The sequence below is a fragment of the Podarcis tiliguerta genome (assembly GCF_965153285.1).
Source record: "Podarcis tiliguerta genome assembly, chromosome: 11".
NCBI lineage: Eukaryota > Metazoa > Chordata > Lepidosauria > Squamata > Lacertidae > Podarcis > Podarcis tiliguerta.
In genome coordinates, this window is record NC_139544.1 from 61003730 (window position 1) to 61028257 (window position 24528).

Sequence of the window (24528 nt, forward strand, 5' to 3'; positions counted from 1 at the left end):
AATAGCAAATGATCATGGTTTTCATCAACGAAATGGTGTCATTGTTTTTATTGCTGGTTGTTTCTGTTGTGAAATTGCTTTGAGATATTTTATGGGGAGCAATTCATAAACGGAATAAAATAAATGAAATAAGATAACAGCGGGATGTGGATATCTCCATCACAGGGCTACTTCCCCGACATCTGGTAGCCAGAGACATACTGTTTGCAGCAGCAGATGCCGCGATTTTGGTGATCAGAGCGATGTGCTTGTGAAAGCTACAAGCGGTTATGAGCATTTGCTGCGAGCAGAGGAATCCTCAGTCCAAATTTCACTTCCAGGTGTGAACTTACTGAGTATCTTGGCAGAAACTGACCTCAGTCCCTTCATCTATAATATGGGGCTAATCATATCAAGCTCCCTGTCAGGGAATGGTCTGAAGACAAGGACTGGGGAATACATTCCATGGGAGACCAGCTTCTATCTGACGGAGAGCTGGAGGGGGAATAGTCGCCCCCCCCTTTGTCCACAGCATGTTCAGAAGCAGAGGGAGAGACAGGAGCTGAACAGTGTAGGAGGGAAGTTACCCACTTACGAGATAAGGACAACAGAACCAGAAGGGAGGGGGCAGATAGTTGTCTTGTTCTAGTTTGTTAATTCTTGAGGTTGTTTTTTTTTTTTAAGGAATGCTTTCTCTTTTATGAAAGCCCCTCTGGTGACCACTTTCACTGCATCCCATAGGAGGGGGGTTGTTATATTGTCTACATCATTTTCCTTGAAGTAGTTTTGTAGAGTTTTTGTGAGACTCCCTCTAATTTGTTTGTTTGTAGTTAGGATGGGGCTGAAGGGCCATGATGGGGTGCTTTGTGTTCCCTCTCCTATTTCAACGGTGACTACTATTGGGGCGTGATCTGTGAATTTAATGTTACCTATGTTTGTTGATTCCGCTAAGGGGGTAGGGGGCAGATAGTTGAGATGTCACTTGAGACTGTGAGGGACCCCCTCCCCTCGGACTGGGAGGTCCAAATATATCAGAGAGCAAAGGAGTCAGAGGGAAGGAGGAACGTCCTGTTGCTGCCTAAAACGCTGCGGAAGTTGGGAGGAAAACGTTCATGCTTTTGCGTTTCACATTCATCATTACCAGGAAGAAGTGCAACGATGGCTGCCAAGTTGGCTTTAAAAGGGGATGAAATAAATTCATAAAGCGTAAGGCTACCCATGGCTACTAGGAATAATACTATGTGCAGCCGCTAGCATCAAAGGAAGGGCGTGTCTGGGGTGTCTCTATTTTAATGCTGGAGAAGAGGGAGACACGTACCGGAGCCTCTGTAGTTGACAGTGTGGATCGAGAAGCCCCTGGCATAAGTGGATCACACCCAAATCGCCCAGTGGATTTTCACCCAGATCCAGACCGGTCAGACACTGATTAGCCACCACGACAGAGGAAAGATCTTGGCCTGCAGCAGATAGGAGCCCACAGCGGTTCAGCCTGGAGAAAAACGAAAGCAGGAGGATTAGGACAAAGGGCAAACGGTATCAGTATACATCTGTAAAATGTTCCCATTCAGTGATCCACAAGTCAACATAAACCTAAGGAAGTGGTCTTTGGTTTTCTGGTTTGATGGAGCAGGGAGCCTTCTCTCCTTGCAAGGGCCTCTGTTTGGGGGCAGCCAGCCACAGAATCATATGTTTGTAGAGTTGGAAGGGACCCTGAGGACCACCTAGCCTAGTCCCCTGTGATGCAGGAATATGCACCTGACCCATACAGGGATCGAACCTGCAGCCTTGGCGTTATCAGCATCACGCTCTAACCAACTGAGCTATCCAGTCATGGTTCATTTGTGAGGGGGAAAGGCTGCTAACAAAAACCACAAGCCCCATCTCTGACTCCCTGCAACTTCAGCCAAAATAGTGGCCCACTGTAGCCTTGTAGAACAGTAGCCATTGCTTCCCGTCTCCCAAGCTTCTGCCACCTGAAGCAGTTGCCTCACTCTGCTCAATGGTAGGGCCGTCCCTCTGATTTGAGCCCTGGGTGGATAAACTCACTGAGCCACGAGGTGAGCACCTGTTCTGGACAGAGGGCCACCCTACTTAAGTCCCATTGACCCAACAAGGATCTCTGGTGGGTCTTCCAGATGCACTTACTGGATCTCTGAGGGCTTCAGCAGTCCTGGCAAGAGCTGGCAGAATGCTGTGGGCCCCAACTCGTAGCTAGAGAGCCGAAGCGAGTAGAGAGAGGGAGAAGCTGTTAGGCAAAACGAAAGAGCAGCAAAATCCAGCTTGGAGAAGAGCAGGTCTCGGAGGTCCAAGTCCTGGACGTGTCTCAGGATGCTCTCGGCAAACTGAGGGTCCTCCATCTCGTAGACGCAGTGGCAGAGCTCCAGGAGTTGCTCCCCTCTCCCAAAGGACTGACGTGTTGCTTCCTGGTCCACCCATCTCCGCATCTCCTGCCAGAGCCTGGCCCTGGATATCTGGCAGCCCCATGCTTCTTGCAGGAGGTCCATCCTCTTTGCGTTGGTGAGGCCAAAGAGGAAACGCACCAGCGTGAAAGAGTTGCCTCTGCACTCTTTCTTGTTTCCCAGTCCCTCGTTCAGGATCCTGAAGGATGAGTCCCCATCTGTGTCCAGCAGGTAGAACAAGGCTGCAAATAACTCCTGGAAACTTAAGTGAACAAAGCTGTAAGTTATCGCCCCATGGACCTCTTTACGGAGGACAGAAAGGGTTTCTGAGTCCGAACAGCTCACGCAATGTTCTTTCAACTCTTCTTCGCCAAAGCTCACCTTCTTATGGAGAACACCATCCTTGGCTAAGGAGCAGAGACCTTTCAAGTTGCTCAGCTTTGGGTTGCAACCCAAGAAGCTGAAGAGGAGTTGCATATGGATTTCTGTGACCGTCGCAGTCTCCTGGAGAGCATTAAGGAGGTCCTTTTGGGGTTTCCGCCTGAAGGCGGTGCAGAAAATCCAGCACAGAGCAGGGAGGAAGCATAAGCTGAACAGAGTTTCATTCCTTCTCACGATTTCAAAGGCACAAGTGGCATCTTCCTTGGCCTCAAAGAAGCGTTGGAAATATTCCTCCCTCTGAGCCGGTCGAAATCCCAACACTTCCACGAACCACGGAGACCTCAAGCATGGCAGTAGTGCCCCCAAAGCCATGGGCTTCGTAGCCACAATGAGATGGCACTTGGGAAGGAGCCTCCTCCTGAGTAGACCCATCACCAAAGACACGGGAGCCTGCTTTTTGTGGAGGTCGCTGCATGTAACGTCCCCTGGAAGCCTGCTGGTCTCCAGCTCATCAAAGCCGTCGATGAGGATGAGGATGCTGTCTTGGTTCATGAAGGCATCCTCTGCTAGGAGAGTTCCTGGAGGGCAGCCGCTGAGTACCAGCTCAGCTACGGTCACAGGTCCCTTGCCATAGTTCACTGCTTTGCAGGAGATGTAAAAGACATGCTCGAATCTCTCCTGCCAGAACTTTCCAGATGCCCAGTCCAGCATTATCTTCCTCAGGGCTGTGGTCTTCCCCACCCCAGCGGGTCCAAGCAGCACAACGGTTCTGGAGCTTTCCCCCTGAGCGTCTGGACCAAACAAATTCTCCATGCTGATTTCTTCTGTCCCGTCTCCTTGTTGAACCTCCAACTCCCGTTGCTTCCTCTCCATGGCTGCAACCTCCTGGGTTCCCTGTTGAGGATCCCGTTTCCTGCAGAAGAGCAACTCTGTGTATCTTTGGGGGAGGCTCACCACTGGTCCGGAAGAAGGGGAGTCACATTCAGGAATGCCCCTGAAGCTCTCTTGGATACAGCTTTTATATTTCTTCCTGTGATCTAGTGTAATCCCACAAAGAGAGCGGTGTCAGGGGAGAGGCCACAGCATGGGGAAATAAGTTGTTTTATTAGCAAGTGCCATCTTTTTCTATTTATTGGTTTTCACATATTACAATACAATACAGATGTACCAAAGCCAACAGCATTTCTCCCCATCCCCTCATATATTTACATTTATATTTCCTCAATCCATCATATTATTCTTTTCTCCTTCCTCCCACTTCCCTCCGCCCCCACTCAATTTCCTCCACATTATACAATTTACAATAACCTTTGCATTCTACAATCTTCCCAAATCATCTATATGTTCTTATTATCTTTCCTTGCTAATTTTTCTTCCACCCAGTACTTCACATTTTAATCTAGGCATATTAGCGTATCTTTTTTTTGAGCAATATTTTGCCATATATTCATCAAAACATTTCCACTCCTTTTTTCATTTTTTTATTTGACTGGTTTCTTATTACAGCAGTTAATTTTGCCAAAATTAAATATTCATTTAGTTTACACTCCTCCTTTGTGGGTATAGTTTGTGACTTCCACCTAGCAGCAATCACTATTCTAGCAGCTGTACTTGCATATAGAAAAATCCCTCCCCGCCGTGGTATCTCTTCATCTATCAATCCAAGGAGATATGTCTCTGGTTTCTTTGTTATTGATATTTTCAACATCATCTTTAGTTCTTCATGTACTACTATCCAAAATTTCTTCCACCTCCACCATATATGTATTGTTGTTCCTACTTCTCTATTTCTGTCTATAAGACGCCCCCGTGTATAAGTCCCCCCTATTTTGGGGGGCTCAATTTTAAGAAAATGAGGGGAGATGGCCCAAAGTTGTTGAACTTCTCTCCCCACACAGCTGTGGGCAGGAAACACTCCCTAGATCGTTTCCCGTGCACAGTTTCATCGGGGGAAGTTGCGCTCCTGCCAACCGGCTGGCTAGCGGGCGTGCCACGTCTCTCTCCCCCCCCCCCATGCCACTATCCGTGTATTGGACGCCCCCAGTTTTTGGACATGATTTTTGAGTAAAAAAACCTCGTCTAATACATGGAAAAATATGGTAGCGCCAAGTAAGCCAGGAGAGGAAACAAGCTGAACGCTGTATAGGGGATGTAGGGATATCGGCCCGTGAATTTCCTCAATATATAGATGGAAGTGATCAAGGTGGCTGGCTGGCTCAGTGATACCACGGGAGCGGGAAAGCAATGGAATGCCCCAGTCCAAATTGACTTTACAGCTCACAGGTACTCAGCAAAGTCAGGAGGTCTGAAGAGGACATTTCTCCTGGCATCGCTCTGAAAGAGACAGAAATTTGAAGCCATTAGCGTGCCCGGAGCACCGCCGTGGCCTATTGCCGAGTTCTGCATCACAGCCGGCCCTCCGCCCAACCTGGCAATGCCAGATCCTGGCAACATCCCTTCCCTTGGGACTCCATGATCCAGGCTCAGGGAAAAGAGAGAAAACAGACTCTCAGCGGCATCCATAGGCAATCAACTGTTTCTAACCTGCAACGGAGGGTTTGGTCTTTTTGAAGCCACGTGGTGTTATCCTGCTCCACCCTTCCCATTTGGCCTTTGGGGGACTCTTGCATGGGCCTGGAAGTGGGAATTATAGGATATGCTTTGACAAGGAGCCTACATGGGAAGAGATGTGGGAAAAGTGTGTGTGAGAGGATATTAGGAGAATCTGCTTACTCAAGGCTGTATTAAGATGGTGTCAAAAATGTTTGTCCAAGGGCAGCTCAACCTTGAGCTTACCTGATAGAGAGGAGGCGCCCTGTTTTGCTCGCCAAATTGTGCATGTTAAGTATAATTGTTTAATTGGCACTGAAATGGACAATCCCTCTGTGTATTGTTGAAGGTTTAACATGAGGAGATTCTACTAGAGCATGCTAAGTATTGTTGTTAACCGCTCTGAGCCCGGCTTCGGCTGAGGAGGGCGGGATATAAATAAAATTATATTATTATTATTATTATTATTATTATTATTTTCTCTGAGGTCCTTGATGGGTTGATAACTGTTATTGTTCTCTGGTAGCCAACACGTGAGTGTTTAACCTTAGATCAGGTGATTAAGGCAAATGGGTATTTTGAAGGGAGTTGCCTTTAGTTCTTTTGTTCCCAAGATCTGTGGGAGTAAGATGCCCCTCCAGCAGAAAAATGGCCTTAGTGGCTGCAATGCAGGCTAATGGAGAGAGCTATGTTTGTCAGCTCTGATTATAAGTTCTGCTATTTCTAAGAAGATGCTTGGGTGAGTTTTATGGAATGGTTTGGATGTATTTTAGTTTTGTTTTGAAGAAAGTTCTGCAAGTAAATGTTTGGATCAAACAAATGAGTCTAGACCATTTTTATTTAAAAAGGAGTTGGTTTTGATGCATTTTGGGAAGACCTCTGTATAAGCGTTTGTCATTGATAGGCCTGTGGACTCTACTTTCGTGCATTCCCCAAGCAGCCTCTGCTATAACCAAGAAAAAGTTGTCTTGAACATCACAATAGTATGGTTATTGAGGTAATTCACCGCAGGTCCCGGTAATCTAGTGGGGCTGCCTTCCTATGTCTGCCTCCGACCCAATGGCTGCCTTTCCCTTCTGGCATGGCGGCCAGAAAACCAACAAGTGAAGCTTAGTTAGGAAAGCTCTCACACAAGATTATAACCTTAGTAAGCAGAGTGCAAGTCTCTTACCGTTCCGTTTCCATTTCTGGAGCCTGGTGGCCGAATCCCGCAAGCTGACCGCCTTGAGGACGGTCACTGCCACTTCCCAGGCCCCATCCTGGCCGTAGGCATCCAAGAGGAGCCAGACAGTGTCCACTGTGTCTGCACTTTCCAGTTTGTTCCGGGGGATTTTGGCTCTGCCCTCCATCTTCAGGAAGCAGAGCTTGTTCTTAAACCTCTTGAAGTTCTCCTCGGAGAGGTTGTCCAGGGCAAAGAGGAGGGCATCTTCCAGGGGTTCTCCTGCATCTTCCATTTCAAGTCAAGAGGTGTCTGTAAATGGGAAGCGGGGGGGGGGGGGGAGGGGAGAGACTGAGTTAGACTGCCTCTGCTCCTGGGCTTGCTATCTCACTGCACAAACACAAAAAGCAAAAACCTTATCCAGAAACCTCCTTGTGGCAACTTTCGTTTTTCATTCTGCTAATCATCAACTAAAGGAACAGGCCGCCGTTAAACATTAAAACAGCCACAAGAGGCTCCCGTAATGTAACTACGAATCGAGACCCAACACTGTACAAAGTACAAAAAAGGCTTTATCAATTAGCTTTTGAAGTTTCAGATATATTTAACATATTTATTCTTTTATTACATTTCTATCCTGCCTTTCCTGTGAATTAAAAAAAATTAAGGTCTTATATATATATATATATAATAAATGTTCATAACTGCATATATAAACCACATGTCTGAAACCCCACAGAAAAATCCTGAAACCATTTTGTCCCTCCCACCCAAATTGACCTTAAATATTTCTCTGCAAGGTCGAAGGAAAATGGAAAAGCCTCCCCATTGTCTTTTCCTTCACAAATCCTGTCTTAAGGGTATGTCTGTGTATGAATAGGGTGAGCCTGTGACCTGGCTCAGGAACTAAGTATTTGTCATTACAAAAGACTGGCCAGGCTCCCCAGGTAATCCAATCAAGTGACCATTAACAGGTAACCTGCCAGACAGGAGGTAAACAATGCACTCAGATTTCTGTTGTAGACTGCCCTTTCTGTGATGTTAGGTATGATGTATCTGGGGGTGGCCTTGAGCTACACCCCTTTCTGTGATGTAGGTATGATGTTTCTGGGGGTGGTCTTGGACTCCAGGGCGGGCAATTTAAAATGTCTATATAAGGGCGGGCACACCTTGGTTCTGGGTCCTCCTCCTTTCCTGCGTGAGAGGGGAGCACCCTGTTGCAACAGATCAATAAAGATCAGGCTTACGAGCTGCTTTGCTTCTCAATATTCTCTGTTTGGCCTGTTATTTTCTCCGACCGATGGAGAACCTGCAAAGGACTCTAGAAGGGCTCTTGTGTCCCCTATAAGGGAATAAGGGCAGATTTTTATTACACCTGCAAGGATCTGAAGATACAGGCACGGGTCTCCTCCCCCACCCCTTATTTACCCTCCCTAAATTTTGTGAAATAGGTCAGGATGAAAGGAGGTGAATGGCCTAAGATCACTCACTGGGCTTAATGGATGAGTGGGGATTTGATTTCATATCCACCAGGCCCTTGATTCCTTGCCACATATTAAAACCACCTGTGTACAGTTCTTAAGAAAATATATAATTTGTTGCCTTCACATAATAATTTCAGCCCCCCGTTTATGTGAGCAGATGATGCAATTAACAGAGATCTCTGCAGGCTCTTTTGGGTTTTGAGTGAGTATCTGCAGGTTTATATGCAACCTGTATACAATCATTTAGTTTGTTTTTAAATGTTGAATATTCATGCGATGTCTGGTCTTGTGTTTTTATAGCTCCCAATGAAGGCCTTTAAATAACAGTTGGACGAAATGTGTAAGGCTGTTTTGAAAACGAAATTTGTTTTTCTTTACGATTTAGTCTCAGAATAAAATCCATGAGAGGGTTGGGCTTAGAGGAAAACACCAAATAAAAACAAATGTATTCAAACCCAGTTACAATGTATTTATAGGTCACTTGCTCCATTTTAAAAAAGGCATTTGATTCCAAAACTTTAAAGATCTGTGTTTTCTGGTATGTTTTGTACGGAATTGTTTCAGCTCAGCTGTTTTTCTGATCACCACCAATTGTGAAAACGGCAAAGCAGTTAAAAACGGCTGTCTGAGACCATCTTATTTTTATATCTTTCTGAAACCTGAAACCCACATTCTACTCATGTAAAAACACCAGGCAAGCCCCACAAATAACCCAGAGAGGCATTTTAAATAAAAGGGCGCATTCTACTTATGTAAAAACACACTGATTCCCGGACCGTCTGCAGGCCAGATTTAGAAGGCGATTGGGCCGGATCCGGCCCCCAGGCCTTAGTTTGACTACCCACGCTCTAAAGGCTCTGAGGACTCAAGCTCCCTTGAGACAAGGAAGGCATTGGGGACGGAGGAAGGTTTCTCCTCACTGACGGCACCAGATCCCACAAATCACTGGCCCCATCCCCCAAGTCATCTCCCTCTTCCTCTGCTCATACCTCCCCACTTGCTCCTCAGGCTCCTTGATCCCTAGAAATCATCGTCTCCTTTCCCCCTGTAGCAGGAAACCCCCCCCCCCAATCATTCAGTTTGTACAGACTTCACACACACTCACACTCACACACTACATACGCTACACTTCTGTTATAAATTCATAGAAAATCAACCATACATCAGATTTGCACTGTTCCACTTTTATTCTACTCCATATTTCAAGGACTAGCTAAGGGGGGTGCCCTGGTGACGGTCAGCCATAATCCCCTAAGCGAGCAGTCACATACCTGGCTACTGCACCTGGTGGGGCATGATAAGCGAGATAAGCATCCTGATGGGCTCAGGCTCATCTCATCATGGACACAATGGACTGCATACGGTTGTATATTCAGAGCAGACAGCAACAAAAGGACCATGGCCGGATTCCCCTCAGGGGGAAGGAAACTGCACCTTTTCTTTGTTATTCACAACTGGTTCATGGGAGGGGGAGAAAGGAGGAACCAGCCAGGTGACAAGACACTCAGGTTACCACCACAACTCCTCCCTCAACCCCTCCTTTCTGTAATGTATGCATGATGTTTCTGGGGGTGGGCTTGACCTAGAGGAGGGGAATTTCAAAAGTTTTTATAAGGTCTTGCACACCATTGTTCTGGGTCTTTCCTCTCTCCTGCGAGGGAGGGGAACACCCTGCTGCAACAGTACAATAAAGGCCAAGCCTACAGGCTGCTGATTTGCTCCAATTTACTCTGGTTGGTGTCTTTACTTTTTGTCCAAGGGAGCCCTCGGATTTTTCCGGTAACAGTTTGGCGACCACGAAGGGACACTTGGTCCTCCTGTGAAGGTGAGGGGGGAGATGGAAGGGATCAGGCGCCACTGGGCAACCTTAGCCCAGGGATCCTTTTTCCTCTCCCTGCCTCCTCTTTGCGGGCGGTAATCAATCGTCACCAAAAGCCCAACCAGGGGGAGCAAAGGCGAGGTCAAGCCGGCTAAAGAGAATGGATCCCGGGATCCACGGGGGACATCTGCGAACGTGAGTATGGGTTTGAAGTAGACACATTGGGAGGGGGGTGGTAAAAAGTACCCCACGACAGCCGGACTTTCCTATCTTTCCTTCTTATCTGCTATCAGACGCCACCTTTTCGGGGTCGTCCAGGGGCGTCCTAATTCTCCCGGTTTCCCCCTCGGAGTCGTCCGGGGAAACACGGTTCTTATCTGCTATCAGACGCTACCTTTTCGGGGTCGTCCAGGAGCGTCCTAAAAAACCCCCCGTCTTCCCCCTCGGAGTCGTCCCGGGAAGCACGGTCCTTATCTGCTATCAGACGCTACCTTTTCGGGGTCGTCCAGGAGCGTCCTAATTCTCCCAGTTTCCCCCTCGGAGTCGTCCGGGGAAACACGGTTCTTATCTGCTATCAGACGCCACCTTTTCGGGGTCGTTCAGGGGCGTCCTAATCCCCCTCCCCCTCTCCCGTTTTTCCCTTTCGGAGTCGGCCAGGGAATTGCGGATCTATACTGCACTTTTCTTTACAAATCTATCTCTCCCTTCCTCTCGAACTCTCCTAAAACTTACGCAAATGAAGCCCCCCCCCCCCTGCCTGGCGACCTTTGTTAGGGATGACCCGGGCACGTGAGAACGCAAGGTCATTTGCTTCCTTTCCAAACCTTTAATTTTCCGGGACCCCGATCCGGCACTGCGCTGTGCAGGCGTTCAGTAGGGAATCCCGAAATTAGTTTCGAGGTCAGGTAGGAGGCTGTTGTGGTTAATAGAGGGTAGTACATAAACTGGGGCCCCACACTAGGGTTAGTCTTGTGAACAGTACTGAAGTAGAATTTAAGAGACGTGGTTTTCCGGGTAGAAGAGACCCGTGGTTTCCAGGAGTGTTCCTGTAGTGTTCCGGGTGAGAGAGAGACCCGTGGTTTGTGTAGAATTTAAGGCATGTGGTTTTCCGGGTAGAGAGACCCGTGGTTTTCAAGAGTGAGGTCTGTGGTTTTCCGGGTAGAGAGACCCGTGGTTTTCAAAAATAAGGTCTGTGGTTTTCCGGGTAGAGAGACCCGTGGTTTTCGAGGCTAATGCGGGTAGAGAGACCCGTGGTTTTCTAGACAAACTGCTTGTAGTTTACTGGTAGGCAGGGATTGCTTTAGCTGAAAGATAACTTGAATACTGGTAGAATATTCTCCCCCCCCATTCTTTGTCCCTTTCTTGTACCCGTTCTTCTACCTCCTAGTGTAATCTACTGAGCAACCCCCCCCTCCGTATTAGAGGGAAAATGGGAGCTCACTAGACACCCTGGCTGGACTCCTCCTGGCAACAAAGCTTCCATGGAGCTTTTTTGCCCCAGAGAGGATTCTGATACGCCCCTCCAGTTTAAAATAAAGGGGCAAAATGGTCTTTCCAAGTACAAAGTACAAGACCGTTGTAACTTTTAGTGGGTGGCTTAGGCCCACCACCTGGAACCCAGGGCACAGCAGCCACCTCAGGGATCCTTCAACAAAATCAGAGTGTGAACCCTTAGGGAGAGCTGAACACATCAAAATTGTGTTGTTAAACTATCACCTAAAGTTAGAACATGAAATCATGAACCTAATGGTGCTCAGAAGGCAGTAGATATAATAACAGCCCAGCCTGAGAGCCCACACATTAGAGATCTTAGTTTCTCTAAATATATTTAAAAAAAAAAGAGAGAGAGAGAAAAAAAATGAATAAGAGATGTACTCAAAGATTTAGAAATATTTAAAGGGTTTGTGTTTACATTGGCTTCGGCATCCACAGACTGTTCTTAAATGCACATAGTTTTTAAATTGCCAGCTTGCTTCAAAATTTAAAATCTAAGGAAGCTAAGGAATGTTGGGCCTCATCAATCTTAAACAGGATAAATATATGTATATATATATATTAGAATGAAGTGTGCAAATGTTTGTTATTTGAGAGAGGCTCCAAAGAGTCTTCCTCTGAATAGCTTGAGTGAGGAGTATGATTTGATTTAAGTTGATGGTAGATTATGTTTTGCTGCAACTTAGTCTACATCCGTGTTCCAACCTTTTTGTTCCAGCATTTTGAAATGTGCTGTGAAGACACAAATATTTCTGCTGCAAAAGCCTAGTTGAGCACAATTGCTCTCAAGCTAAAATGCAGTGTATGTATTTCATTAAGTATATGAATATGAAAGTATGGTGTTCTTTCTAAGAAAATTGTTATTAAATGTAGAGGCTTCCATGGCCAGCAAAATTGACTGAGTCCAGTCCAGATATCAGTCTCTATAAGACTTCCTGGTCTCTTTTCTTAGAAAATGCCCCCCCCCTCCTTGTCTCATTCTGTCTCTTTCAGGGTTTTTTTCCCTTTCCTTCTTACTTCTGTGCCAGGTAAATTTACTCCCGAGTAAGCTTCCTTTAAAGGAAACTGCAAAGGGGGGGGGCATAGATTAGGCTTACTGTTCCTCTGCAAGTTTAGGAAATCAAATCTATGGCTGTTTTAACTATCCTCTCCCTATCTTAGGAAAAATGTTCACTTCAACCTTCCTTGCACTCTTTAGTCTAAGGAAGTAAACTCTCACTCAAACTAGCTTCAAGATCTGCTAAAAGGGTTCTGTATAAAGTTGGGTACCTTTATTTTCCTCTTCCTTAGTACATGGTAGGAGCATGGCTTGTGGTCTCTTCAAACAATTGTGTCTGTGTACATATGTATGTCTCTTTGGTAGTACAAATCTTGCTGTGAAAATCTTGCTATGAACCCTGCATTTTAGGGTTAGACTAGATGACCCCAGGGTCCCTTTCAACTTTCCCAATTTGTGGCTGTGTGGAGGGCCATGTGTCTGCAAGCATGTGATGAGTTGAAATTCAGCCCAACTTTGCTCTTCGTTTTTTTAAAAAGGTGAGAGGTGAAAGCCGTGATGTTTTGAAGCAGAACTGGTGATATCAGGCATTTGAGTGATTACAGTGCTTATCATTTTGTCTATTATTTACAAAAATCAGACTTAAAAGTCTACTCAAAGTTTAAGCACATACAAATTCATATAATCAAGTAGAATGAGCCTTGACATATAGTCAGTAGCCTTCACCATCCTGTAAATAAAGGGCAGGAAAAATTTGTCTGCAAATGGTAAGGCTGAAATGACTGAGAATGTTAAACAAATCTTATAAATTCTGACTCTGGCCATTTTTTCCCATATATAAGGGCGTGGCATTGTTCTGCGAATGGCCAGAGGGATATTAGCCCTTTCCTGTACATAAAGGAAACAATCTCTTGCTTGGGCTGAAGGAAACATGATCCCTTAGAAAACTGCTAGCTTGGGTGAATACTTGAATTGCTGAGTTTCTCTTTTTTGTTTTAAAATCTAACCCTATTTTTTAAAATGTACTTCTTACCCTTCCCTTCCCTTATTCAAATGGTAATTTAGCCAAAAGATCCAACATTTTCAATAGTATAAAAGGTTTGCTGAGACATGAACTCTGCACATGCACAGAGGCTAGATCAGCTTGAAAGAAAGAGAGAGAGAGGAAGGAGGGGGAACTGTAGGAAGGGGGGAGAGGAGGTTTTTCCAGAGCTTCGGCTGCAGGGAGAAACTTATCCAAATTTCCTTATGTAAAACTTGGAACCATTGAGGGAAATCACCCTTAATGTGTCTTTTGCTCCAAGGGCTACTTAAGACAAAAGGGCTAAGTACTGGACCATCAAAAGTCAAGAGGTTGCCAAGTTTCAAATCTTAACATGCCAAATTCTTTTCACAGGTAAATTTAAAAGCACTCCCACTGACTTCTCACATGAAATAATTTTCCCTTTTAACAGGATATGTGAACCCCACTAACAAAGTGTTTGTCCCTTCCTTTCTCCCACAGCACAAATGATAACGAGGGGATGCAAACAGTGATTTAAATACTCTACAAAAAGTAATTGGATTGTATTTCTTTTGTCTTTCTTCCCTTAAAGCCAAACAGTCACTGCATTTGTATTTCTTTTGTCTTTCTTCCCTTAAAGCCAAACAGTCACTTTCTTTCTGTTCAGCAAAACAAGTCTGAATCCCTGCTAGTTGATTTCCCTCTATCTCTTTGTGGCTTTGACACCTTTTTAGGTTACAAATAATCTGCTTTTCATTTATTAATCAGTTTTTCATTGGGTTGTTAGAATGCCAAAACAGATTACTTCAGGTTACTTCAGGTGTTTTTTTTTTTTTAAAATGTGTGTCTTAGCATTTATTTATTTTTGCTTCCTCATAGGTCATTGTGTGTGTGTGTGTGTTTTACTTTTGGGACATGTCCATCACACGTTGAAAGTCATTTTAAACCCTTTTCCATTGTTTTCCCACTTTTTCAATCCAGTAGTAATCTGTGTGGTTTTGATAATATCTTTGTATTATTTAATAATAATTCTTTTCTAAATCTGATATTTTTGTGTCAAGTCTGTTTAGATCTGACTGGTAATCTAATTTTTTGCTTTCTTTTTTATTTTTTAACCTTTCTTGTATTTTTACAGTTCTCTTTCTCTACATGTGGAGTAATTTTTTATTAAGTGAAAGAAAGCAAACAAACTTAGTAGATAATAACAGTAATTATATGGAAATGTGATAATAATATTGAAATGAGTAAAATGCTTAACATGCTAAGATTTTATTATTTGCAGCTAATAACTCAAGGAGATTTTCTTGGGGAGGGGCTTTTGCCCCTTCTTTTTCTAACTCTGTCTTTAAGTCCCCCAAAAAACCCTGCCCCTCTCACAGGATGTCACTTCTACAGATGTGCAATGATGAAAAAGCAGCAACAACCCCTCAACTCAGTTCTTCACCAGCACAAGACCTGCAACAACAGACACCAGTTTTCAAAATGCCCACAGCTATCTCTTTCAAAGGATATAGACTGAGGGGGGAGGGGGGCTGACAAAGGGGGGAGGAGTTGAATTCTAAGGACATTGTCTCACTTTTGAACCTTAAGACTGTGCTCCAGGATTGAGAAGATCACAATTGTGTCAAGATATGCAACTGATATTTAATTAGTTTGTTTTGTATTATGTGTTGTTATGTAGGAAAGTTGAAATGTGTCTTGACAGTGTGATTTCCACAAAGGGGGGCAATTTTTGTCTGTAATTGTTTTTATGTTTAATGTCTTATTGCTTACACACCAATGGAGAATTCTCATGCATTTTATACTTTCTAATAGCTCACGCTATTGTGTAGTCCAATGTTCAGATCAATTTATAACCACATTTCATAGTTCCACCTGGCACTCTGCCAACTTTCCCTATCCATTTTAAATTAATGTGCTAAAACTTGCTTTACCAAGGAGAAGCTTCTAAGATACATGAAGGTGGATATGCTTTGGTTTAGCAGGAATGATCCCTTATAGAGTTAAATTGACTTATTTGGAAAAGTGCCCTTTTTAGGAATGGTTTTCTTTTAACAGTTTGTTTTGAAAAGTTGAGAACCATGGGGCAAGATAAATTCAAATTGGACTCAGTTTAAATTGGACAAGTGTATCCAGGCTGCAATTAGCTTTTTGGTCCTTAAAGTGCAAGTGAGCAACTTCCCATGACTGCAAGACCAGAGCCGATAATAATAAAATACCATAGAATGGCCAAGGCAAAGACATTTCTCTCATGACGTGTCCAAACCGGCCATGCAACATGGTTAATATGAAAGGCCTAAGTGGATTCACCAGGGATTGCCACTGCTGTAGCACTATGCCCGGTGTGAGACCACAGAAGAGCTAGCTTGACACCTGGGAAACACACAAAAATGGCGGGGGACAAAGCAAACTGCATTTTTCAGTCATTAGTGGACCTTCCTGCTAAATGTAAAGCATAGACCACTATTGAGAAAACATTTATTCCAAGATGCTAGAATACCACAAGTAACTGAGCAACAAAATATCAATTTTACGTGATATCCTATCACTGTTACACCGTTACATTTCTATGCAAATATCCTTAAGAAACATGACCTCCAAGTCCCTTTCAGGCTCACATGGACACACGCATCTGGGACGGAGAATAGCAGGTTAATATTTACCACCTTAAATTGTGCGGAGAAAAGGATTGCAAAGTAGCCACCTTTGCAATCTTATCTCCGAAGGGGGGAACTGTAGCAGGAAACCCCCCCCCCCAATCATTCAGTTTGTACAGACTTCACACACACTCACACTCACACACTACATACGCTACACTTCTGTTATAAATTCATAGAAAATCAACCATACATCAGATTTGCACTGTTCCACTTTTATTCTACTCCATATTTCAAGGACTAGCTAAGGGGGGTGCCCTGGTGACGGTCAGCCATAATCCCCTAAGCGAGCAGTCACATACCTGGCTACTGCACCTGGTGGGGCATGATAAGCGAGATAAGCATCCTGATGGGCTCAGGCTCATCTCATCATGGACACAATGGACTGCATACGGTTGTATATTCAGAGCAGACAGCAACAAAAGGACCATGGCCGGATTCCCCTCAGGGGGAAGGAAACTGCACCTTTTCTTTGTTATTCACAACTGGTTCATGGGAGGGGGAGAAAGGAGGAACCAGCCAGGTGACAAGACACTCAGGTTACCACCACAACTCCTCCCTCAACCCCTCCTTTCTGTAATGTATGCATGATGTTTCTGGGGGTGGGCTTGACCTAGAGGAGGGGAATTTCAAAAGTTTTTATAAGGTCTTGCACACCATTGTTCTGGGTCTTTCCTCTCTCCTGCGAGGGAGGGGAACACCCTGCTGCAACAGTACAATAAAGGCCAAGCCTACAGGCTGCTGATTTGCTCCAATTTACTCTGGTTGGTGTCTTTACTTTTTGTCCAAGGGAGCCCTCGGATTTTTCCGGTAACAGTTTGGCGACCACGAAGGGACACTTGGTCCTCCTGTGAAGGTGAGGGGGGAGATGGAAGGGATCAGGCGCCACTGGGCAACCTTAGCCCAGGGATCCTTTTTCCTCTCCCTGCCTCCTCTTTGCGGGCGGTAATCAATCGTCACCAAAAGCCCAACCAGGGGGAGCAAAGGCGAGGTCAAGCCGGCTAAAGAGAATGGATCCCGGGATCCACGGGGGACATCTGCGAACGTGAGTATGGGTTTGAAGTAGACACATTGGGAGGGGGGTGGTAAAAAGTACCCCACGACAGCCGGACTTTCCTATCTTTCCTTCTTATCTGCTATCAGACGCCACCTTTTCGGGGTCGTCCAGGGGCGTCCTAATTCTCCCGGTTTCCCCCTCGGAGTCGTCCGGGGAAACACGGTTCTTATCTGCTATCAGACGCTACCTTTTCGGGGTCGTCCAGGAGCGTCCTAAAAAACCCCCCGTCTTCCCCCTCGGAGTCGTCCCGGGAAGCACGGTCCTTATCTGCTATCAGACGCTACCTTTTCGGGGTCGTCCAGGAGCGTCCTAATTCTCCCAGTTTCCCCCTCGGAGTCGTCCGGGGAAACACGGTTCTTATCTGCTATCAGACGCCACCTTTTCGGGGTCGTTCAGGGGCGTCCTAATCCCCCTCCCCCTCTCCCGTTTTTCCCTTTCGGAGTCGGCCAGGGAATTGCGGATCTATACTGCACTTTTCTTTACAAATCTATCTCTCCCTTCCTCTCGAACTCTCCTAAAACTTACGCAAATGAAGCCCCCCCCCCTGCCTGGCGACCTTTGTTAGGGATGACCCGGGCACGTGAGAACGCAAGGTCATTTGCTTCCTTTCCAAACCTTTAATTTTCCGGGACCCCGATCCGGCACTGCGCTGTGCAGGCGTTCAGTAGGGAATCCCGAAATTAGTTTCGAGGTCAGGTAGGAGGCTGTTGTGGTTAATAGAGGGTAGTACATAAACTGGGGCCCCACACTAGGGTTAGTCTTGTGAACAGTACTGAAGTAGAATTTAAGAGACGTGGTTTTCCGGGTAGAAGAGACCCGTGGTTTCCAGGAGTGTTCCTGTAGTGTTCCGGGTGAGAGAGAGACCCGTGGTTTGTGTAGAATTTAAGGCATGTGGTTTTCCGGGTAGAGAGACCCGTGGTTTTCAAGAGTGAGGTCTGTGGTTTTCCGGGTAGAGAGACCCGTGGTTTTCAAAAATAAGGTCTGTGGTTTTCCGGGTAGAGAGACCCGTGGTTTTCGAGGCTAATGCGGGTAGAGAGACCCGTGGTTTTCTAGACAAACTGCTTGTAGTTTACTGGTAGGCAGGGATTGCTTTAGCTGAAAGATAACTTGAATACTGGTAGAATATTCTCCCCCCCCATTCTTTGTCCCTTTCTTGTACCCGTTCTTCTACCTCCTAGTGTAATCTACTGAGCAACCCCCCCCCTCCGTATTAGAGGGAAAATGGGAGCTCACTAGACACCCTGGCTGGACTCCTCCTGGCAACAAAGCTTCCATGGAGCTTTTTTGCCCCAGAGAGGATTCTGATACGCCCCTCCAGTTTAAAATAAAGGGGCAAAATGGTCTTTCCAAGTACAAAGTACAAGACCGTTGTAACTTTTAGTGGGTGGCTTAGGCCCACCACCTGGAACCCAGGGCACAGCAGCCACCTCAGGGATCCTTCAACAAAATCAGAGTGTGAACCCTTAGGGAGAGCTGAACACATCAAAATTGTGTTGTTAAACTATCACCTAAAGTTAGAACATGAAATCATGAACCTAATGGTGCTCAGAAGGCAGTAGATATAATAACAGCCCAGCCTGAGAGCCCACACATTAGAGATCTTAGTTTCTCTAAATATATTTAAAAAAAAAAGAGAGAGAGAGAAAAAAAATGAATAAGAGATGTACTCAAAGATTTAGAAATATTTAAAGGGTTTGTGTTTACATTGGCTTCGGCATCCACAGACTGTTCTTAAATGCACATAGTTTTTAAATTGCCAGCTTGCTTCAAAATTTAAAATCTAAGGAAGCTAAGGAATGTTGGGCCTCATCAATCTTAAACAGGATAAATATATGTATATATATATATTAGAATGAAGTGTGCAAATGTTTGTTATTTGAGAGAGGCTCCAAAGAGTCTTCCTCTGAATAGCTTGAGTGAGGAGTATGATTTGATTTAAGTTGATGGTAGATTATGTTTTGCTGCAACTTAGTCTACATCCGTGTTCCAACCTTTTTGTTCCAGCATTTTGAAATGTGCTGTGAAGACACAAATATTTCTGCTGCAAAAGCCTAGTTGAGCACAATTGCTCTCAAGCTAAAATGCAGTGTATGTATTTCATTAAGTATATGAATATGAAAGTATGGTGTTCTTTCTAAGAAAATTGTTATTAAATGTAGAGGCTTCCATGGCCAGCAAAATTGACTGAGTCCAGTCCAGATATCAGTCTCTATAAGACTTCCTGGTCTCTTTTCTTAGAAAATGCCCCCCCCCTCCTTGTCTCATTCTGTCTCTTTCAGGGTTTTTTTCCCTTTCCTTCTTACTTCTGTGCCAGGTAAATTTACTCCCGAGTAAGCTTCCTTTAAAGGAAACTGCAAAGGGGGGGGGCATAGATTAGGCTTACTGTTCCTCTGCAAGTTTAGGAAATCAAATCTATGGCTGTTTTAACTATCCTCTCCCTATCTTAGGAAAAATGTTCACTTCAACCTTCCTTGCACTCTTTAGTCTAAGGAAGTAAACTCTCACTCAAACTAGCTTCAAGATCTGCTAAAAGGGTTCTGTATAAAGTTGGGTACCTTTATTTTCCTCTTCCTTAGTACATGGTAGGAGCATGGCTTGTGGTCTCTTCAAACAATTGTGTCTGTGTACATATGTATGTCTCTTTGGTAGTACAAATCTTGCTGTGAAAATCTTGCTATGAACCCTGCATTTTAGGGTTAGACTAGATGACCCCAGGGTCCCTTTCAACTTTCCCAATTTGTGGCTGTGTGGAGGGCCATGTGTCTGCAAGCATGTGATGAGTTGAAATTCAGCCCAACTTTGCTCTTCGTTTTTTTAAAAAGGTGAGAGGTGAAAGCCGTGATGTTTTGAAGCAGAACTGGTGATATCAGGCATTTGAGTGATTACAGTGCTTATCATTTTGTCTATTATTTACAAAAATCAGACTTAAAAGTCTACTCAAAGTTTAAGCACATACAAATTCATATAATCAAGTAGAATGAGCCTTGACATATAGTCAGTAGCCTTCACCATCCTGTAAATAAAGGGCAGGAAAAATTTGTCTGCAAATGGTAAGGCTGAAATGACTGAGAATGTTAAACAAATCTTATAAATTCTGACTCTGGCCATTTTTTCCCATATATAAGGGCGTGGCATTGTTCTGCGAATGGCCAGAGGGATATTAGCCCTTTCCTGTACATAAAGGAAACAATCTCTTGCTTGGGCTGAAGGAAACATGATCCCTTAGAAAACTGCTAGCTTGGGTGAATACTTGAATTGCTGAGTTTCTCTTTTTTGTTTTAAAATCTAACCCTATTTTTTAAAATGTACTTCTTACCCTTCCCTTCCCTTATTCAAATGGTAATTTAGCCAAAAGATCCAACATTTTCAATAGTATAAAAGGTTTGCTGAGACATGAACTCTGCACATGCACAGAGGCTAGATCAGCTTGAAAGAAAGAGAGAGAGAGGAAGGAGGGGGAACTGTAGGAAGGGGGGAGAGGAGGTTTTTCCAGAGCTTCGGCTGCAGGGAGAAACTTATCCAAATTTCCTTATGTAAAACTTGGAACCATTGAGGGAAATCACCCTTAATGTGTCTTTTGCTCCAAGGGCTACTTAAGACAAAAGGGCTAAGTACTGGACCATCAAAAGTCAAGAGGTTGCCAAGTTTCAAATCTTAACATGCCAAATTCTTTTCACAGGTAAATTTAAAAGCACTCCCACTGACTTCTCACATGAAATAATTTTCCCTTTTAACAGGATATGTGAACCCCACTAACAAAGTGTTTGTCCCTTCCTTTCTCCCACAGCACAAATGATAACGAGGGGATGCAAACAGTGATTTAAATACTCTACAAAAAGTAATTGGATTGTATTTCTTTTGTCTTTCTTCCCTTAAAGCCAAACAGTCACTGCATTTGTATTTATTTTGTCTTTCTTCCCTTAAAGCCAAACAGTCACTTTCTTTCTGTTCAGCAAAACAAGTCTGAATCCCTGCTAGTTGATTTCCCTCTATCTCTTTGTGGCTTTGACACCTTTTTAGGTTACAAATAATCTGCTTTTCATTTATTAATCAGTTTTTCATTGGGTTGTTAGAATGCCAAAACAGATTACTTCAGGTTACTTCAGGTGTTTTTTTTTTTTTAAAATGTGTGTCTTAGCATTTATTTATTTTTGCTTCCTCATAGGTCATTGTGTGTGTGTGTGTGTTTTACTTTTGGGACATGTCCATCACACGTTGAAAGTCATTTTAAACCCTTTTCCATTGTTTTCCCACTTTTTCAATCCAGTAGTAATCTGTGTGGTTTTGATAATATCTTTGTATTATTTAATAATAATTCTTTTCTAAATCTGATATTTTTGTGTCAAGTCTGTTTAGATCTGACTGGTAATCTAATTTTTTGCTTTCTTTTTTATTTTTTAACCTTTCTTGTATTTTTACAGTTCTCTTTCTCTACATGTGGAGTAATTTTTTATTAAGTGAAAGAAAGCAAACAAACTTAGTAGATAATAACAGTAATTATATGGAAATGTGATAATAATATTGAAATGAGTAAAATGCTTAACATGCTAAGATTTTATTATTTGCAGCTAATAACTCAAGGAGATTTTCTTGGGGAGGGGCTTTTGCCCCTTCTTTTTCTAACTCTGTCTTTAAGTCCCCCAAAAAACCCTGCCCCTCTCACAGGATGTCACTTCTACAGATGTGCAATGATGAAAAAGCAGCAACAACCCCTCAACTCAGTTCTTCACCAGCACAAGACCTGCAACAACAGACACCAGTTTTCAAAATGCCCACAGCTATCTCTTTCAAAGGATATAGACTGAGGGGGGAGGGGGGCTGACAAAGGGGGGAGGAGTTGAATTCTAAGGACATTGTCTCACTTTTGAACCTTAAGACTGTGCTCCAGGATTGAGAAGATCACAATTGTGTCAAGATATGCAACTGATATTTAATTAGTTTGTTTTGTATTATGTGTTGTTATGTAGGAAAGTTGAAATGTGTCTTGACAGTGTGATTTCCACAAAGGGGGGCAATTTTTGTCTGTAATTGTTTTTATGTTTAATGTCTTATTGCTTACACACCAATGGAGAATTCTCATGCATTTTATACTTTCTAATAGCTCACGCTATTGTGTAGTCCAATGTTCAGATCAATTTATAACCACATTTCATAGTTCCACCTGGCACTCTGCCAACTTTCCCTATCCATTTTAAATTAATGTGCTAAAACTTGCTTTACCAAGGAGAAGCTTCTAAGATACATGAAGGTGGATATGCTTTGGTTTAGCAGGAATGATCCCTTATAGAGTTAAATTGACTTATTTGGAAAAGTGCCCTTTTTAGGAATGGTTTTCTTTTAACAGTTTGTTTTGAAAAGTTGAGAACCATGGGGCAAGATAAATTCAAATTGGACTCAGTTTAAATTGGACAAGTGTATCCAGGCTGCAATTAGCTTTTTGGTCCTTAAAGTGCAAGTGAGCAACTTCCCATGACTGCAAGACCAGAGCCGATAATAATAAAATACCATAGAATGGCCAAGGCAAAGACATTTCTCTCATGACGTGTCCAAACCGGCCATGCAACATGGTTAATATGAAAGGCCTAAGTGGATTCACCAGGGATTGCCACTGCTGTAGCACTATGCCCGGTGTGAGACCACAGAAGAGCTAGCTTGACACCTGGGAAACACACAAAAATGGCGGGGGACAAAGCAAACTGCATTTTTCAGTCATTAGTGGACCTTCCTGCTAAATGTAAAGCATAGACCACTATTGAGAAAACATTTATTCCAAGATGCTAGAATACCACAAGTAACTGAGCAACAAAATATCAATTTTACGTGATATCCTATCACTGTTACACCGTTACATTTCTATGCAAATATCCTTAAGAAACATGACCTCCAAGTCCCTTTCAGGCTCACATGGACACACGCATCTGGGACGGAGAATAGCAGGTTAATATTTACCACCTTAAATTGTGCGGAGAAAAGGATTGCAAAGTAGCCACCTTTGCAATCTTATCTCCGAAGGGGGGAACTGTAGCAGGAAACCCCCCCCCCCAATCATTCAGTTTGTACAGACTTCACACACACTCACACTCACACACTACATACGCTACACTTCTGTTATAAATTCATAGAAAATCAACCATACATCAGATTTGCACTGTTCCACTTTTATTCTACTCCATATTTCAAGGACTAGCTAAGGGGGGTGCCCTGGTGACGGTCAGCCATAATCCCCTAAGCGAGCAGTCACATACCTGGCTACTGCACCTGGTGGGGCATGATAAGCGAGATAAGCATCCTGATGGGCTCAGGCTCATCTCATCATGGACACAATGGACTGCATACGGTTGTATATTCAGAGCAGACAGCAACAAAAGGACCATGGCCGGATTCCCCTCAGGGGGAAGGAAACTGCACCTTTTCTTTGTTATTCACAACTGGTTCATGGGAGGGGGAGAAAGGAGGAACCAGCCAGGTGACAAGACACTCAGGTTACCACCACAACTCCTCCCTCAACCCCTCCTTTCTGTAATGTATGCATGATGTTTCTGGGGGTGGGCTTGACCTAGAGGAGGGGAATTTCAAAAGTTTTTATAAGGTCTTGCACACCATTGTTCTGGGTCTTTCCTCTCTCCTGCGAGGGAGGGGAACACCCTGCTGCAACAGTACAATAAAGGCCAAGCCTACAGGCTGCTGATTTGCTCCAATTTACTCTGGTTGGTGTCTTTACTTTTTGTCCAAGGGAGCCCTCGGATTTTTCCGGTAACACCCCGCAGAAGCATTGCAGCGCAAAAACGTGTGGTTTCTTTCCGAGGCCAAACGGGGATTTCCCCTTAAAACAACTCTGCATTCCTGTTCTCGTCGTTCCACTTCTCTGCGCACGCTCTCTTCTGCCGTTATGAGCCATCCCAAAATATTTGCCAAGTCCAAAATGAGGAGCGCACTTGCCCATGGTTAACATGGCACGGCACACTCCTGGCTCAAGCCTCGCTAAGGTGAATGAAAAAATAACCTCCTGTCACAGAGATCAGATCTGCTCCTCCTGTGCCACCCTTGGCAGCACCCAAATCCACTGACTGATGAGTCACCTTTATGCAATACCATGAATAAGAAAGCCAGCCCGTCGCTTGTGGTTAAAAAAAGACCACACTGACCTTGTTTTTTTGAGGAAGGAAGGCCGCACAGAGTTTTAACAATGCATAGCAATGGAAGTTCCTCGTGGAGCTCAGAGCAGACTGTCTGGCAGCTCTTGCTGGACGAAGTGAAAGCAAAATCCAACCCTCCTCTCCCCCTCCATGGCCCCAAGCTCTGGCAGCGTCGCTTATGATGCAAGAGTCACGCGAAAGGCTTGCTGCCGAAAGACCCACATGCAACCCTTTCCCCTCCTCTGTGAGCAACGCCCCAATGTTTTTCCTTGGAGTTTTTAAAGGTTGGATAGCCATCTATTATGTAGGATATAGCTGAGATTCCCGCATTGCAGCGGGTTGGACTAGAGTGTCAGTACGCCTTTCAACCGATGTCAGCGACTGGGCTCAATAACTGGTTCTGCTCCGACTGG

The 24528-nt window shown here is 44.3% G+C and overlaps 1 protein-coding gene across 2 annotated transcripts in view; it reads right to left on the reverse strand.

Moving 5' to 3' along the window:
• Window positions 1-24306, reverse strand: part of LOC310660250 (NACHT, LRR and PYD domains-containing protein 3-like) — a 29131-nt gene extending 4825 nt beyond the window's left edge. Inside the window, exons 1-4 of one of the 2 annotated variants that reach the window (XM_083404568.1) lie at window positions 24125-24306; window positions 6481-6780; window positions 2125-3796; window positions 1298-1468 (exon numbers count right to left, since the gene is read on the reverse strand). In XM_083404568.1, coding sequence (XP_083260694.1) covers window positions 1298-1468; window positions 2125-3796; window positions 6481-6763 — 2126 coding nt within the window. In that variant the 5' untranslated portion in view covers window positions 6764-6780; window positions 24125-24306. The remainder of the gene's footprint in view (window positions 1-1297; window positions 1469-2124; window positions 3797-6480; window positions 6781-24124) is intronic. The other variant, XM_083404569.1, reaches the window with a different exon arrangement.
• Between the last annotated feature and the right edge of the window lie 222 nt (window positions 24307-24528).